We start from the raw sequence: 14,421 nt of genomic DNA on the forward strand, positions 1-14,421 counted from the left end.
CATGGGTCAAGCTACTCAGGATTTGTACACTGTAATGACCAAATCAAATTATTCTTTGAATAATTTTTAGGAAATATATTCTGCATTTATTCTAAACAATAAAAATATTATATTCAAATTAACAAAATAAAATTCGTTCTATATGTATATAAGTGTAATTTATTGTAATTATTATACTAATTTGAGTTAAAAAAATTATTATCATTTTAATATTCTAATAGTTTCATAGAAGTTGAAAACCCTTTTTCCTTTTGAATGTTTTTGATGTATTTTTTAAAACTAAAATGATGTATTTTATATTTTAAAACTAAAATAGACAATAGTATTATATTTAGAGAAATTTATAAGAATCCAAAATTATTTAATTCTTAATTTAAATATATCAATTAAATAATTTATATATGTAAATATAAATGGTACAAATTACAGAGCAACCATGTGCTGGCTGAAAGTTGGAACATATCTCAGCCCCGGGAGTGGGCTGCAATATTTAGTCAAATTGTACTTTTTAAAACGTTTTTCAACATGTCATGAATATTTTTTCAACATGTCATGAATATTGACATTGGTTTTTCTTAAAATAAAAAGAAAAACAACGAAGATCATGATGTCATCTTGATGCGAGTATTTTTTTTTTTATAATGTTTTTTTTGTCTTTGAACTTGTTTCACAAGTATCCACTTTTATTTTGATTTAGATGGAAGCACAAGTTGCCAATTTTGTAGGTTATTAATGAAAGAAATTCCCTTATGATAATTTAAGTATTATAATACTTACTACATAAATGATGAATAATTAGAGATTTTCTTTCTTTATGAATCTTAAGTTGTTTTCGCTCTTTTTCCTATCATTCTTTTTCATCCTTTTTATGATTAAGAAATTTTATTACGTGTCTTGACTTCCATGAGAAGAGAGCAACACCTGTGTTTTTTTCTTATCCTCTAAGAAGTTTCTTATGACATGTAATTATCATAGGATAATATCAAGCATCAGAGGTATATTTGAATTTTTAATAACATGTATTTGAATATTAAGGTTTTTGTTCCACTGTCGGAAATTTTCTAATAGTATTAGGAACTAACTCAACACTAAATACATTATTACATCATATAGTATCAATGTCTTAGATTTGTATTTGCATCTGTATATGCATCTGCCTTGACGAATATAAATTACTCATGATTTAATTAATTATCATACTTAATAAACAAAATTGATTAAAAATATAATTCAAAATTAATTAAAGAGTTAAATAAATATGAACTGTTAATGTAACAGTTTAGGTAGTCAATCACTAACAACTAATCTTTAATACAACTTCTTACGGTAACTAGTATATCTATAATATACTTTACAAAATTATCATCATTAATATATTTTTCATAAACAAATTTAGACATAAATATAAAAATCACAATAAACTTTCGCTATAACAGATTTATTAATCAAAGAGTTGCAGCTTGGGTGCAGCTGGAGGAAAAAAACAACTATATAGATTATACTAATCTAAAAATATTTAATATATATAATATAATATAAAGATATCAAATTACACCAATAAAAATTTTATAAGTCATATATTGTGAATAATTTTATATAAAAAATAATGATTTAACTAATCTAATAATTAAAGGCTTAAATACCTTTTTCGTCCTCATTTTCGTAGTGTTTGTTGCGGATGGTCCTCATTTTGACATAATGTTTAAAATGATCTTCATTTTTACCCAATGTTTAAAATGGTCATCATTTTCGCAATTCGTGTTTTATTAGTCATTTTCTGTGGCGCCGTTTAAATCAGTAACAGAGCACTGTACATGTGGCACTATTTGTATTACCTTGCATTGGGGTGTGTTACGTGTACTGTACATGTGTGGTAATTTAGAAACCATGTAGAACATCACAACAATCCAAGCACAAACAAATCCCAAAATAGAATTACGAAAACCCTAACCCACGAGCAAACACAACCCAGACAATCCTAAACCTACTTACCTCGTTGATGATGATTAACTGGAAAATTGAAATGAAGAGCGCGACTGCAATTCAATGATGAAATGACAAGTATTAACTGCTTCCTCTGCAAATCCGAGCTCAAGAAAGACGAAGATGAAGAAATCGCCTCCAACAATGAAGAGCACGACTGCAATCCAACTCAAGCCCTAATTGCAAAATTTCCCCCAAATTGAAAAGTTAACGTTAATTAGCCATATGTACAATACACATAACACACCCCAATGCAAGGTAATACAAACAGTGTCACCTTTACATTGCTCTGTTTCTGATGTAAACAGTATCAGAGAAAAGGACCAAATAAAACACGAATTGCGAAAATGAGGACCATATTAAATATTCGGTAAAAATGAAGACCATTTTAAATATTATGTGAAAATGAGGACCATCCGCAACAAACACTACAAAAATGAGGATGAAAAAGATATTTAAGCCATAATTAAATTATAACTTTACATTCTAATGTTTGACCAGGTAAAATTTGATATAAAAGATGTGCGATTATATTTTTTAATTAAAACAACTTTATTTATGTGAAATTTTATGTCGTTCAATGTAAATATCAAATATCAAACATGTAACATCATTCTCACTGTCTTTTGCAATTTCACCGTTTTCAATTTATTCTCGGATGGCAATTGTGACAACCTTCTCACTCATTGAAGATGATTCAGAACGCCTTATTGTTTTGCGTGGAGAAGATTATGTGTGTTTGGATTTTAGTTTAGTTTCTTCATTGATGTTAGTGGTATTAATCTTTATTTTATTTTGAAATTAATATAATGATTGTTTTCGGGATATCAATCACGGAAATGTATGAATATTTTGATTGGATTATTTTTGTCCATCCCTGACACCGTATCCAATTTATTTTGATGTTAAAAATTTAATACTTTGATATTAAATTAAATTTTAAACGTTTAAATTTAATTATTGAATTGAAATTTAAATTTAAAATATAGGAATAGTAAAAATTATAGTGAGTAATTGATATTTTAGTCCGTAGGAATGAATTAATAATTAAGTTATTAGTTTGTTTTAAATCCTAGGGTGTGTTTTTAAGAGGATGAATATGGGGGAGAGTGTGAAGATGAATTTGTGTAAATTTGGGTGGATGAATTTTTGTGTTTTTTTAGTAGATTTAGAGGGTAAAGTGAGTAGATTTGGAGATAAGTTGTATGAAAGTCAATGAAAGATTTGATTGATATGATAAATAAAATAAATTGTAAAAATAGATAGAATTAGAAAGTTACGAAAATATCCTTGATGAAAAAAAAAGAATGATTTTGTAATTTGATGTTATAAAAATAATTATAATTAATTAATACGAATTAAAAAAATATTAAAATTATATAAAATTTTAAAATAAAAAAAAATTAAATTTTTATGAATGTAAAAAAAATTATACAATTAAATTTAAAAAAATTATATAATTAAATTTTAAACTAAAGTTAAATAATGTTAAAAAAAGTTAAAAAAATTAAAAAAAAAAAAAGTCAAAAGAAGTCAAGAAAAAGGTAAAAAAAAAAAACCAACGACACCGGTGTCACCCCGTTTGAAAACAAGGCACCGGTTACGTAACCGGTGCCGTCCCTCTCTCTTCATTCACAACATCGGTGCCCACACCGGTGCCATTCCACACCTCCCGCAACAATCACAACACCTTACCACCTGCAAGACACCGGTGCCATCCCAGCTCCCTCACCATTGCAAGACCTGCTAGTGCTATTCCTCTCCTATCACCACCCCAACACCTGTCACACCGGTGCGCCACTCCTCCTGCAACACCTCCAACACCACTCATGGCAGACGACGAATATTGTATTGCGTGTGAAAGTAAAAACGAGGGCAATATGGTAATGTGATCGATAATACTCGATAATCTTCTGCTTCTATAGTGGATGAAAAAACTTGTGCATCCCTCAAATCCGCGCTCGCTTATCAGTCCACATCTATGCAATGGAACACAATTTGAAAATGAATTCGCGCTCGCTTATTCCCTTCAACAGTTACATCCACGCAAGAGAACATGCCCTTAGAGATCAAATTATAGGTAACATGTATAATATATTTTAAAATAAATATATGGAAAAATATAATTTAGATTGTTATCTTTTAGGTATGGCAGACACTAGATCAATGAGTAAGAAGAGTGGACCAGATAGATATATGATCTGGTTGTCTCAAGTAATTGTGGGACGAATTGTTGAAGAGAGAATATAGGTTGACATAGGTACTTATTTGAGTAAGCTGTCCAACCTAAATATTGCTAAGTTTAACAACTATTTGGAACTCTTAGTTTGATAACATATTTCTATTGTCATTCTCGCATGGGATGGGGTTAAATAGACAAAGAAAACCTCATGTGACAAAATATTAAGTATGTGAACACTATATTTGTTAATTTCATTATTAACTTACATTTACACTGAATTAATAATGTTTGTTTGTACAACAAAATTTTGACATTCCCAACACTAAGGTGGTAAGGAGGAAGATTTTATCTGTCACTGCCACTAGATGGAAGGACTTTAAGACTTTCTTGATAGTGAAATATGTGTTTGAAAAGCATATACATCATAGTCCCCATGTCAAATATTAGACCAGTGACGAGAATTGGATGTAGTTTTTGTGCTAGTCTCAGTTGGATGATTCTTGGCAGGTTAGCTTTTTATAATTGTTATAATGACACAAATTTGTATTACACTTTTTGTTGTCTCATTTTTTTTATTTGCACTATAGGTAAAAGGACTAGCCACCCAAGAACGACAAAAACTAAATGATGCACTCCACCTAATATCTTGAGGGGGTATGCATTATTGGAGCAACACCTCATGAAGGGACATGTGTTGTTATAGATCCTTTAATGGATCATACTCACACTAATGTATCAAACTAGTGTGAGTTATATATTGATGATAATTCCCTATGTCTAGTCACAATTGGACAACAAAATAAGATAGGCTTAATCATCCACGGTATCCCTGGACAATCTAATTGAACGTAGGAAGTGATTGATGAAGTTCAACATGCTGTTATTGGAGTGTCTTTGCCAAATACAAAGGTTCAATTGGACAAGGAGACTTTAAGAACATTTTTTGGCTTAGCCTAAAACATTTAGTCATTTCAATCTCAACATATACACATGTATTACATTGTTTTTTTTTTGTTATAATTTATGTCAATATTAAACTAACATTTTACATTTGTTTATGATTTTGTTCGTCATAATATGCAGGTTTTGGAACAACCTGTTAATGATGATGGCATGGCAAGGAAGCGTGATCCTATATCAAAGTTGTTTAACATATCACCCAAGTTGAGGAGGAAACCCAAATAGCTATGGTGGAACTTCAAATTATTTTACTAGTGCAGCGAAGGCTTTTTATGCCGGTTAGAAAAGGCTTTCTATGTCGTTTCTGGAATCGGCATAGATACAATCGATATAGAAAGTTTCACTTTCTATGCTGATTATGTTACAACTGGCATAGAAAGTTCCACTCTCATTCCATTCCTAAATTTTTCATGAAACCCTGATTCCATCATAGGTGACACACTTTAGCCTCACCTTATGTTCATCGTCGTTGCCATTTACTCCCTACTCTGCCTCTTCGTTCACATTCGCGAGGTATGCTTTCCCACTGTCCATTTCTTCGCCTCCAATACCACTTTCGTCAGGCACTTCTTTTCCAAAAATGTTTAGGACTCCGATGCCGACATAGCAAATATAATAAACACATTGTGATATTGTCCCAATAAACATAATAAACACCAATAATAGACCCAATAAACATAACAACATATTAAGGTTCAAGGCTGACCAGAGCAAAAACAAGAGAGAGTTGCACAACGAGAGCAATAAGAGCGATGCATAGAGCACTACACCGATGAGAACGACAATCACCACAATGACAATGAGACCTATAACAGAGGAGATATGAGGAGGACACGAGAGCAAAGATGAGGAGAGTGAAAGCAAACCTGGGAACAAAGTCTTAAACGATTCATTGTGAAAAAACACCCAAGCATTAGAGCTCTTTAAATGGTGAGCAAATGATGAAAAAACAAACAAAGACAACTAACTTGAACAACAAACATCAAAAACCTCTTTAAACATGGTGATGAGAACTTGCAAATGAAGGAAAATGTGAATGAAGAAACTTTTGAACAAAGGAGGCAGACGAGAGAGTGAAAATCCAAAGAGAAATCAAGAAGAGAAACCAAGAGAAAAGAGAAAACCTGGAAACGAAGGGTTTTTAATAGCGGGAGTTTACAAATGTTGTGGCAAAAAAGTAACTTTTCTAAAAATTTAACCTAAGTAGAAGATTAGGCTTTGGTTCCCGTAGAACCGATGCCTATACTAGTATAAGCTTTGGTTACTTTAGAAGTGAAGCCTATAGTTATACAAATAATTTTAAAAATGTCACCGCATTTTGAAATATTTCATTTTTTTTGAAACTGAATCCTATTTGACGATTTCAAATGTGTTTTCTGTACTAATAAGATATGTTTAGAATATAAAAAGGCACATACAACCGAAAAGGCCAAATTGGGAAAGTAGATTGCTTCAAAGAAAAGTCATAAAAATATAACTTACTCCATTTCAAAATTTAATTTGTCCAAAATGATTCTTAAGATTTCGGCTACTCAAGAGTATTATCAATCTTTGAAAGGGGTGATAATGGAGAAAGCAATTGAGAAATTTAAAGAAGATTTAGGAATGAAGATTTATGTGAGAATTAGGCATGTAAGTCATTCTAGATGTTATATATATATATATATATATATATATATATATATATATATATATATAATATAGATAACTTCATTTACTTATTTAATTTATAATTCATTGTTTTAGATACACAGACAAATTAAATTTGAAACGAGGAAAATCCAATTCACATAAACACCAAATTAAGTAAGAAAAAGTGAGATCTATGTCTGAATAATAAAGTTAATTTTTTCTTTAAAACACAGAAAAATTAAACTTAACCTTTATACAAATGTTGATTTATATTTTTTATATAGTTAATAAATTAAATAATTAGTTTATGTTATCGGTTTAATTAGGTCTGTGAACTATTTAAAACATTTTAATTAGATATCTAAACTAATTAAAACAACTTGTAATTGAATAATTAATTTCTATCATTTTTGTAATTGAATCTATTCGGTTAATAAGACTAATGAATTTTTAATAGTTATGTTATTTTAAGCTATTTCGCAAACTAAATTACGAAAACTTAATTTTAAGTTATTTTAAGATCAAGTATATAATTACAAGTTTTAAATTTTTTAGACTTAACGAAAAGTTATAAACATTTTGAGAAACTCTTGTGTAAGAAATCCTTTCAAAGTAAGGATCATAAAATCAAATATACTAATCATAGATAATAATTCATAATCAAATGACAAAGTAAAATATACTCATAATGTCAATACACTATTAAAATAACTTTTAAAAATTAAATTAACCCTGTTCTCACATTTTGTAATCATAATTTTACAAATTTCGTGATAGAAAACTTACATGTTTTTTGGTTAAAAAGAAAGTGAATAATACATGTATTGAAGCATACATTTAAAAAATATATATAATAATTTTATTGAGTAAATTACTCGACTTTTTTTATAGTTTAGGATTTATTGGAAGTCGAATTTGTATAAATGGATTTGTTATTTTATTTTTTTTTTGCGAAAATAGGTCAAGTCGTCATGGAGGAGGACGACATTAGAGGTGAAGTTGTCCTCCTCCTAACCGGTTTTTTTTAAAGGTGATGTCGTCATCCAGAGGACCGTTTTCTTTGAAGGAAAAAGTGAAGTCATCCTCATACATGACGACTCCACTTTTTCAATTTTTTTTTCGTAATAAATGAATTTTGATTATTTTTTAGTTTAAACTTATTGGAAGAATAAACAATAAAAAATATTAATAGAATAAAAATAAACATTACATTAATATATTTTAACATTGATTAATAATTAAAATACAACGATTAAGTTAGTAGAAAATCATCTGTGTCCTCCAGTTCCACATGGAGGTCGTCTTCTGGGTCTGGTTGGTCGTGTTGGTGGTTGTTCTTGGTGTGGTTCATCATGATCATCGTCTTCATGTTGATGACTTTGAAAAAATTGGGGATGGTGAATCGTTATTTGGGGAGTTTGAGAAGGCATTGGCGGAGGATAAAATGACATTTATGATGAAGATCCTGGATAATAGGCAGATGGTGGTGTCATGGCTGAAGTGCCAAACATCTGTGATGGACCAGCACCATAACCTGACTGATGCGGGAATGTGTCAAGTCCATCGATACTCCATGTTATGAGCAGTATCTGGAGGAAATTAATGCTATTATTAGAAAAAAACAACAAGCGGGAATGTGTCAAGTCCGTCGATACTTAAGAGAAAATAATAATAATTTGCACATGATCACTGCCTACCAATGTCTTTTACGGTTAGATTAAATGATTAGTGGTGTGATTGTGGTCACTTTCAAACTCTTCGACTGTCTTGTCATCACGTAATAGTTGTGTGCTCTTTCTCCCATGTAGATCTAATCTCATACATCCATCCAGTTTATAGCCTCTACAACATCAACAAAGCATATGAAATACATTTTCATCCGGTTAAGAATAAAGAATATTGGTCCACATACACCGGACCAAATTTCATTACAGATCCAAACATGCGTCGTAAAGTACGGGGAAGACCACCAACTCAGAATCCATAATGAAATAAATCAACCAAATCTCAACAGACAAAGTAAATATTCATATTGTAGAAATGAAGGACATCATAGAGAAAATTATCCTTATCGTCAGTAATTTATTACTTTATCCAATTTTAATTTACTTTTATTATGTTTTATATTATCTAATCTATTTTATTAAGTTAATTTATTGTACGAATAAAAATAATTATAAATACAATCAATATAATTTTTATAATTAACAAAATTTGTAAAAGAAATAATTATAAATTCAAAAATCATTCATAACTGATAAGTTAGAAAAAAGACAAATAACGAAAACCGAAAAATTAAAAAAAATATCAAAACTGAAAAATTAAAAAGAATAATCAAAACCTTTAAATTAAAAAAAGAAAAAGAATCTGAAATATTTAAAAGAAAAATAGTAAAAAAAAAAAAGTAAAAAAAAAAATAATAATTAAAAATGAAAAGTTAAAAAAAAATAAAAAAGATAAAAAGTGAAATTATTATGTTACAGGACGACCTCCCTTGTCTATTAAACAAAAGTTATTCTCAAAAACAACGACTTTATTTAAAAAAAAAAAAATCCGATCTTTCCAATAACAACTTGATCCAAATTAAAAAAAAAAAATAAACCTTATTTTACGAGAAAGAGACCTGAACTAAAAAAACATAAAAAATCAAAACACTCTTACGCATAAACACTAATATTAAAAAATTCGTAGGGTAGATATTTAAGGAAAAAAATAGTCCAAAAGAATTTTAATATTTATTATTGTTAGAGAAAAACGGACAGAAGCACCGATATTTATAGTGAAACAAACAGACACAGAGACCCGAAACCAATACAACACCGTCTCTCTCATTCAACAACCACACTCCCTCTCTCTCCCTCTCGCTTTCCGCAAAATTACTTCTCCGGCGACATCTCCGGTCAGGTTCCGGCAACCTCCCCGCCAATTCCACATGGCTACATAATGAAGGCGGAACCACCGGCAGCGCTCCTCATGTCGGTTTCCTGCATCTCCGACTACGACCTCCTCTGCGCCGACGAAAACTCCGGTATCCTCTCCGGAGAGTCGCCGGAATGCTCGTCCGATGTGGACTCCACTGCCCCGCCGCCGTCGCCACCGTCCTCGGAAGACTATTCAATCGCCAGTTTCATCGAACACGAACGCAACTTTGTCCCCGGATTCGACTACCTCTCCAGGTACCAATCTCGCTCCCTCGACGCCGACGCCAGAGAGGAATCCGTTGCATGGATTCTCAAGGTAAATAAATAAGAAAAACAAAATAAAACAATCGGACATGCCATTCCGCTCATATTACGCAATTGTAACTCCCCGAAATGCTCCATGCTAAAATGCACCGCTGTGTAGCCGTCTCTCTGTGGTTCTAGTATCTTCTAGATCTGTGTCGTACGGAGTTCACGGTGGATAGACGGCGTTACATTTCTTTGTCTTATTACGAATTGACTGGTCTTTGTTTGGTGCGTTTTTCGCAGGTACACGCGTATTATGACTTTCAACCTTTGACGGCGTACCTTGCCGTCAACTATATGGACCGATTTATGGATTCTCGCCAGTTACCGGTGAGCTCTTATTTCTCGCCAGCTTTAAAATGTCAAGATTATTCCACTAATTGGATAACTCAGGAGAGCGTTTTCTGCAGTTGTTATTACTATTAGCAGTAATGAAGAAGACGTGTACATTCTTATAATTAGGTAATTAAAATAATAATTATAATTATGTATATCTATATCAAAATCTATATCAAAGTAATTAAAATAATAATAATTACACTGAAATATGTTTGACTTTTCAGAGGTAAAAAGTACTTAGGTTTACTGCAATAATCGTCTCACTTTATTTTATATCTTTATTGAAGGTTAATTTATATTCTTCTTTAATAAAATGATTATTCACGTAGTAATGTTAATAATATAATACATTTAGTATTTCTATTTTTCATGTAAGTTAATTGTACTATAGTTTTTCCGAAATAAATGCACTCGAGTCTCTGAAAGAACGATAATTATATAATAACATATTATTGTACAAATGAATGAAAGTAATTAATTTAGTTGAATATTTTTAAAATATATCACATTAATTTTTCTTATTAATAATTTTAAAATCCTATTATTATTGAAAAATGTAAAGATTTATAATATTTAAATAAAAATAAATATAAATTTACATAAAAGTTATAAAATATCTCATCAAAAAATCATTAATTTTTTTTTCTAAAGTGACTATTATAATAAAATAATGTGAAGGACTCTAAAATACTACCTTATATTATAGAGTAAATTTATGTATAAAATATATGCGCCATCATACTGGTTACGTTCAAATATTATATCTTCTAATTATTTCCTGAAGAGATTTATATTATATGCTCTAATTATTATGTGAAGAAATTTCCAAGGGATTAGGATCGCTTTGTTACTATTCCAAAAGCCAATCAATTATTGATTAAACAGCGCATTTTCCTATGTATGACAAAACCTTATGCTATGCTTTTATTTAAATATTGAATTTTGCTCAAAAGTTTATACAAGTATCATATTAGTTATTTATACAACATGTTATCTAATATAAAAAGAAATAGTATGTAAATTAAACAATGTACTTCGGCAATATATAATACCTAATACTGTATACAGTGGATAGTGACAGCTTGCAGAAGATTCTAGTACTTTTATCCGCTGGTGCATGTCACGTGAGGGATACATGCTGGCCTTTGGGCTAGAAAGTTTGAAAAGTATTACCACTATTAATCGAGATATTAAAAAAAAAAAAATTATTGTGGTGATGATTATAATGACCTTTTCGATTCACTGTTTGATGCATGATCTTGTGCATACATGTCTACAGCAAACAAATGGGTGGCCTCTGCAACTTCTATCTGTTGCATGTTTGTCTTTGGCAGCAAAGATGGAGGAACCTCTGGTTCCATCTCTGTTGGACCTTCAGGTATCTATACATATTATGCATATATGGGCCTCGCTTTTGAAGTAGAATCAACGTAATACGCTAGTTAAAACTCCCATGTTGAATCGGCATGTCAGTTCGTATGCCACTACGTAATTTCATGATGTATAAAAATGCAGATAGAAGGTGCCAAGTACATATTTGAGCCGAGAACAATTCGTAGGATGGAGCTACTTGTTCTGGGTGTCTTGGATTGGAGGCTAAGATCAGTAACCCCACTTTGTTTTCTCGCTTTCTTTGCGTGCAAAATAGATTCAACTGGAGCTTTTACCGGGTTCCTCATTTCCCGGGCTACAGAAATCATCGTGGCTAATATCCAAGGTATTATTTCTATAATATGTAATTTAATGAATAAGTTAAAAGTTGAAGAAATATTGGATAGTAAGTAAGGTTTGTATTTTGAGTTTCCTATTTGATTACTTTGTCCGCAGAGGCTGGCTTTCTTGCTTACAGGCCATCATGCATTGCTGCCGCAGCCATACTTTCTGCGGCTAAGGAAATTCCTAATTGGGCTGCCCTTAAGCCTGAGCATGCTGAGTCATGGTGCGAGGGACTAAGAAAAGTAAGCATGTAAATAGTATATTAAATTATAATGTGCAGTTTTAACATATGTTTGAAAATGAACAAACAAATCGAAGTGATTGCCAAAACACTTATATCTGATTACTGCAGGAAAAAATTATTGGGTGCTACCAGTTGATGCAAGAACTTGTGGTTAACAGTAACCGTAGAAAACTCCCTTTGGTGTTGCCGCAGTTGCGAGTAACAACTCGGACTCGAATGAGGTCAAGTGTCTCATCATTCTCATCGTCATCCTCCTTCTCCTTGTCTTGTAAGAGGAGGAAATTAAATAACTGTTTGTGGGTAGATGACAAAGGAAACTCCGAGTGAAGAGAAAAGTTTCACGAATAATAAAGAAAGAGAAGAAAAAGATGAAATAAAGGTGGGTCAGGTTGTCTAGAAACCTCAACATTTTTTAGAGGGTTTTTGCTATTAAAAAATGACTTGAGTGAGGGTGTAGATTATTATACTATGTATATCTATCGTATGTACAAGAGTTTGATGGGTTTGGAGAATTTATAATTATTAATTTTTATTTTATGTGGGTGGCTTATTAATGAGTATGCAGAATTCCCTTGGGGAGAGGGATTTTGCATCATGTGGGAAAGTAATGAGAGAACAGGAAACACTGAAACAGTGGTAGACGAATTTAATGTGATCTGTTGTTGTAACTTGTAAGTGTGGAAGAAAGAAGTGAGTTGCGGGCTGGAATTCAAAGTTTTGCATTAATTATAGGCGAAAGAGATTAAAGATGATGGAGTCAAAGCCGCAGACCTTGAGTACTATAGTAGAGAGCAGGTATGAAAAACGGGTGATTGAAAGTTGAAACTGAGAAGTTTGAACTGTTAATCGTGATGTGGGATTCATAAGTCAAGCAAGCTTCATTTCTTTGCTAGCATCACTGCTTCTTCAACTTCCGCGTTACTTTGATGGGATACCCATGAACAGGGAAAGCAATTTAAGGGCAATAAGTTGGACTTTGGCTACAATTTGTAGACTTTTTTTTATGGCTACGGGCACCTATGCAGACGGTTCTGCGGCGTGCCAATGAAGTGTGAACGTGTGATTTTCTTTTTCTTGGTTTTTCTTTGCGGGAGCAGTTGATATTTTTTTCCCTCTTTTGGCCTTGAGCATAGGCCTAACTATACAGGACTCCATGGCTTGGTGTCCGCGCGTGTGATGGAGACACGTGTATATATAGGTTTAAACCTTGAATTTTTTTATTTGTTTTCAAGGGAGGAAAACCCTCTTCACATAGGGGTCTAAAAGGGTCTTTGGGGCCATTTCCTGTGTGCTGTGTATTGGATTGATTAATAATGACTATTAATTTCATAGATTTCTTTCATTTACGTTCTTTCCTTGCTCATTCTTATATAAAATTATTCTTGAGTGAATAATGTGATTCACGGCTCCACAACCATATGCACCTATATGTACATTTACAATTATTATTCATATCCACATGTCTTAAGAACTACTACAGTCCACGCAAAATCTCTTGAAAACTTTTGGGTATTGCTATCTCATGCCACATGACTCTCATTTAAGATAGTTTGTAGGTTTGCTATTTGTTCGTATTACTGAATGAAAAGAAACTACCAGAGCCTCTCTGAAATCTAGTGAGGCAAAACTCTGAAGCGGATGGACTCGTCGGTCCCGCCCGTTCTAAAGATGACCAATCACTGATTATGACTCCTCATTAGCAAGTGCATGCTCGTGACTGTCTACAGACTGTGCTGTTGTGGTATTATATACATATGCAAACAAATTATTAAGCAGTAGCACCCCTTCCCATTTCATGAAATATCACACACACTTTGCTTTACATCTACATATCCATGTCCACTCTTGCCTTTGTTTGGTTTAGTCTGGTTTCATATCTTGAATGTGATTTTAAAAGGTTTTAATTTTCACATTTTAAACATGATTTCATGCTATACTTAATGAATTTCCATACATGCTATGTGTTGCGTTTGGAAAAATCAGGCTGAGATAATCATGATAATATATATAACCTTAAAACTACTTTTTAGTACGATAGAGAATCATGGAAGGACGCCATAGTTTTTGTGTCCTTCTTGACAGACCAACCACAAATAGTTTTTCCATTTTTCTGTCACTAGATATTTCTTAAAAAATAT

General features: G+C 31.7%; 1 protein-coding gene across 1 annotated transcript; it reads left to right on the top strand.

Annotated features, from left to right (window-relative positions):
- Positions 1-9,546: 9,546 nt before the first annotated feature.
- Positions 9,547-13,629, top strand: LOC114177850 (cyclin-D1-1-like). The gene is made up of 6 exons (XM_028063428.2): positions 9,547-9,994; positions 10,228-10,314; positions 11,603-11,701; positions 11,839-12,040; positions 12,151-12,281; positions 12,392-13,629. Exons 1-6 carry the CDS (start codon positions 9,701-9,703, stop codon positions 12,608-12,610), a joined length of 1,032 nt encoding a protein of 343 aa, XP_027919229.1. The 5' UTR covers positions 9,547-9,700; the 3' UTR covers positions 12,611-13,629.
- The last annotated feature ends 792 nt before the right edge of the window (positions 13,630-14,421 follow it).

This window comes from Vigna unguiculata, chromosome 3 (genome assembly GCF_037176805.1).
Source record: "Vigna unguiculata cultivar grain cowpea cultivar isolate G323 ecotype 2 chromosome 3, ASM3717680v1, whole genome shotgun sequence".
NCBI lineage: Eukaryota > Viridiplantae > Streptophyta > Magnoliopsida > Fabales > Fabaceae > Vigna > Vigna unguiculata.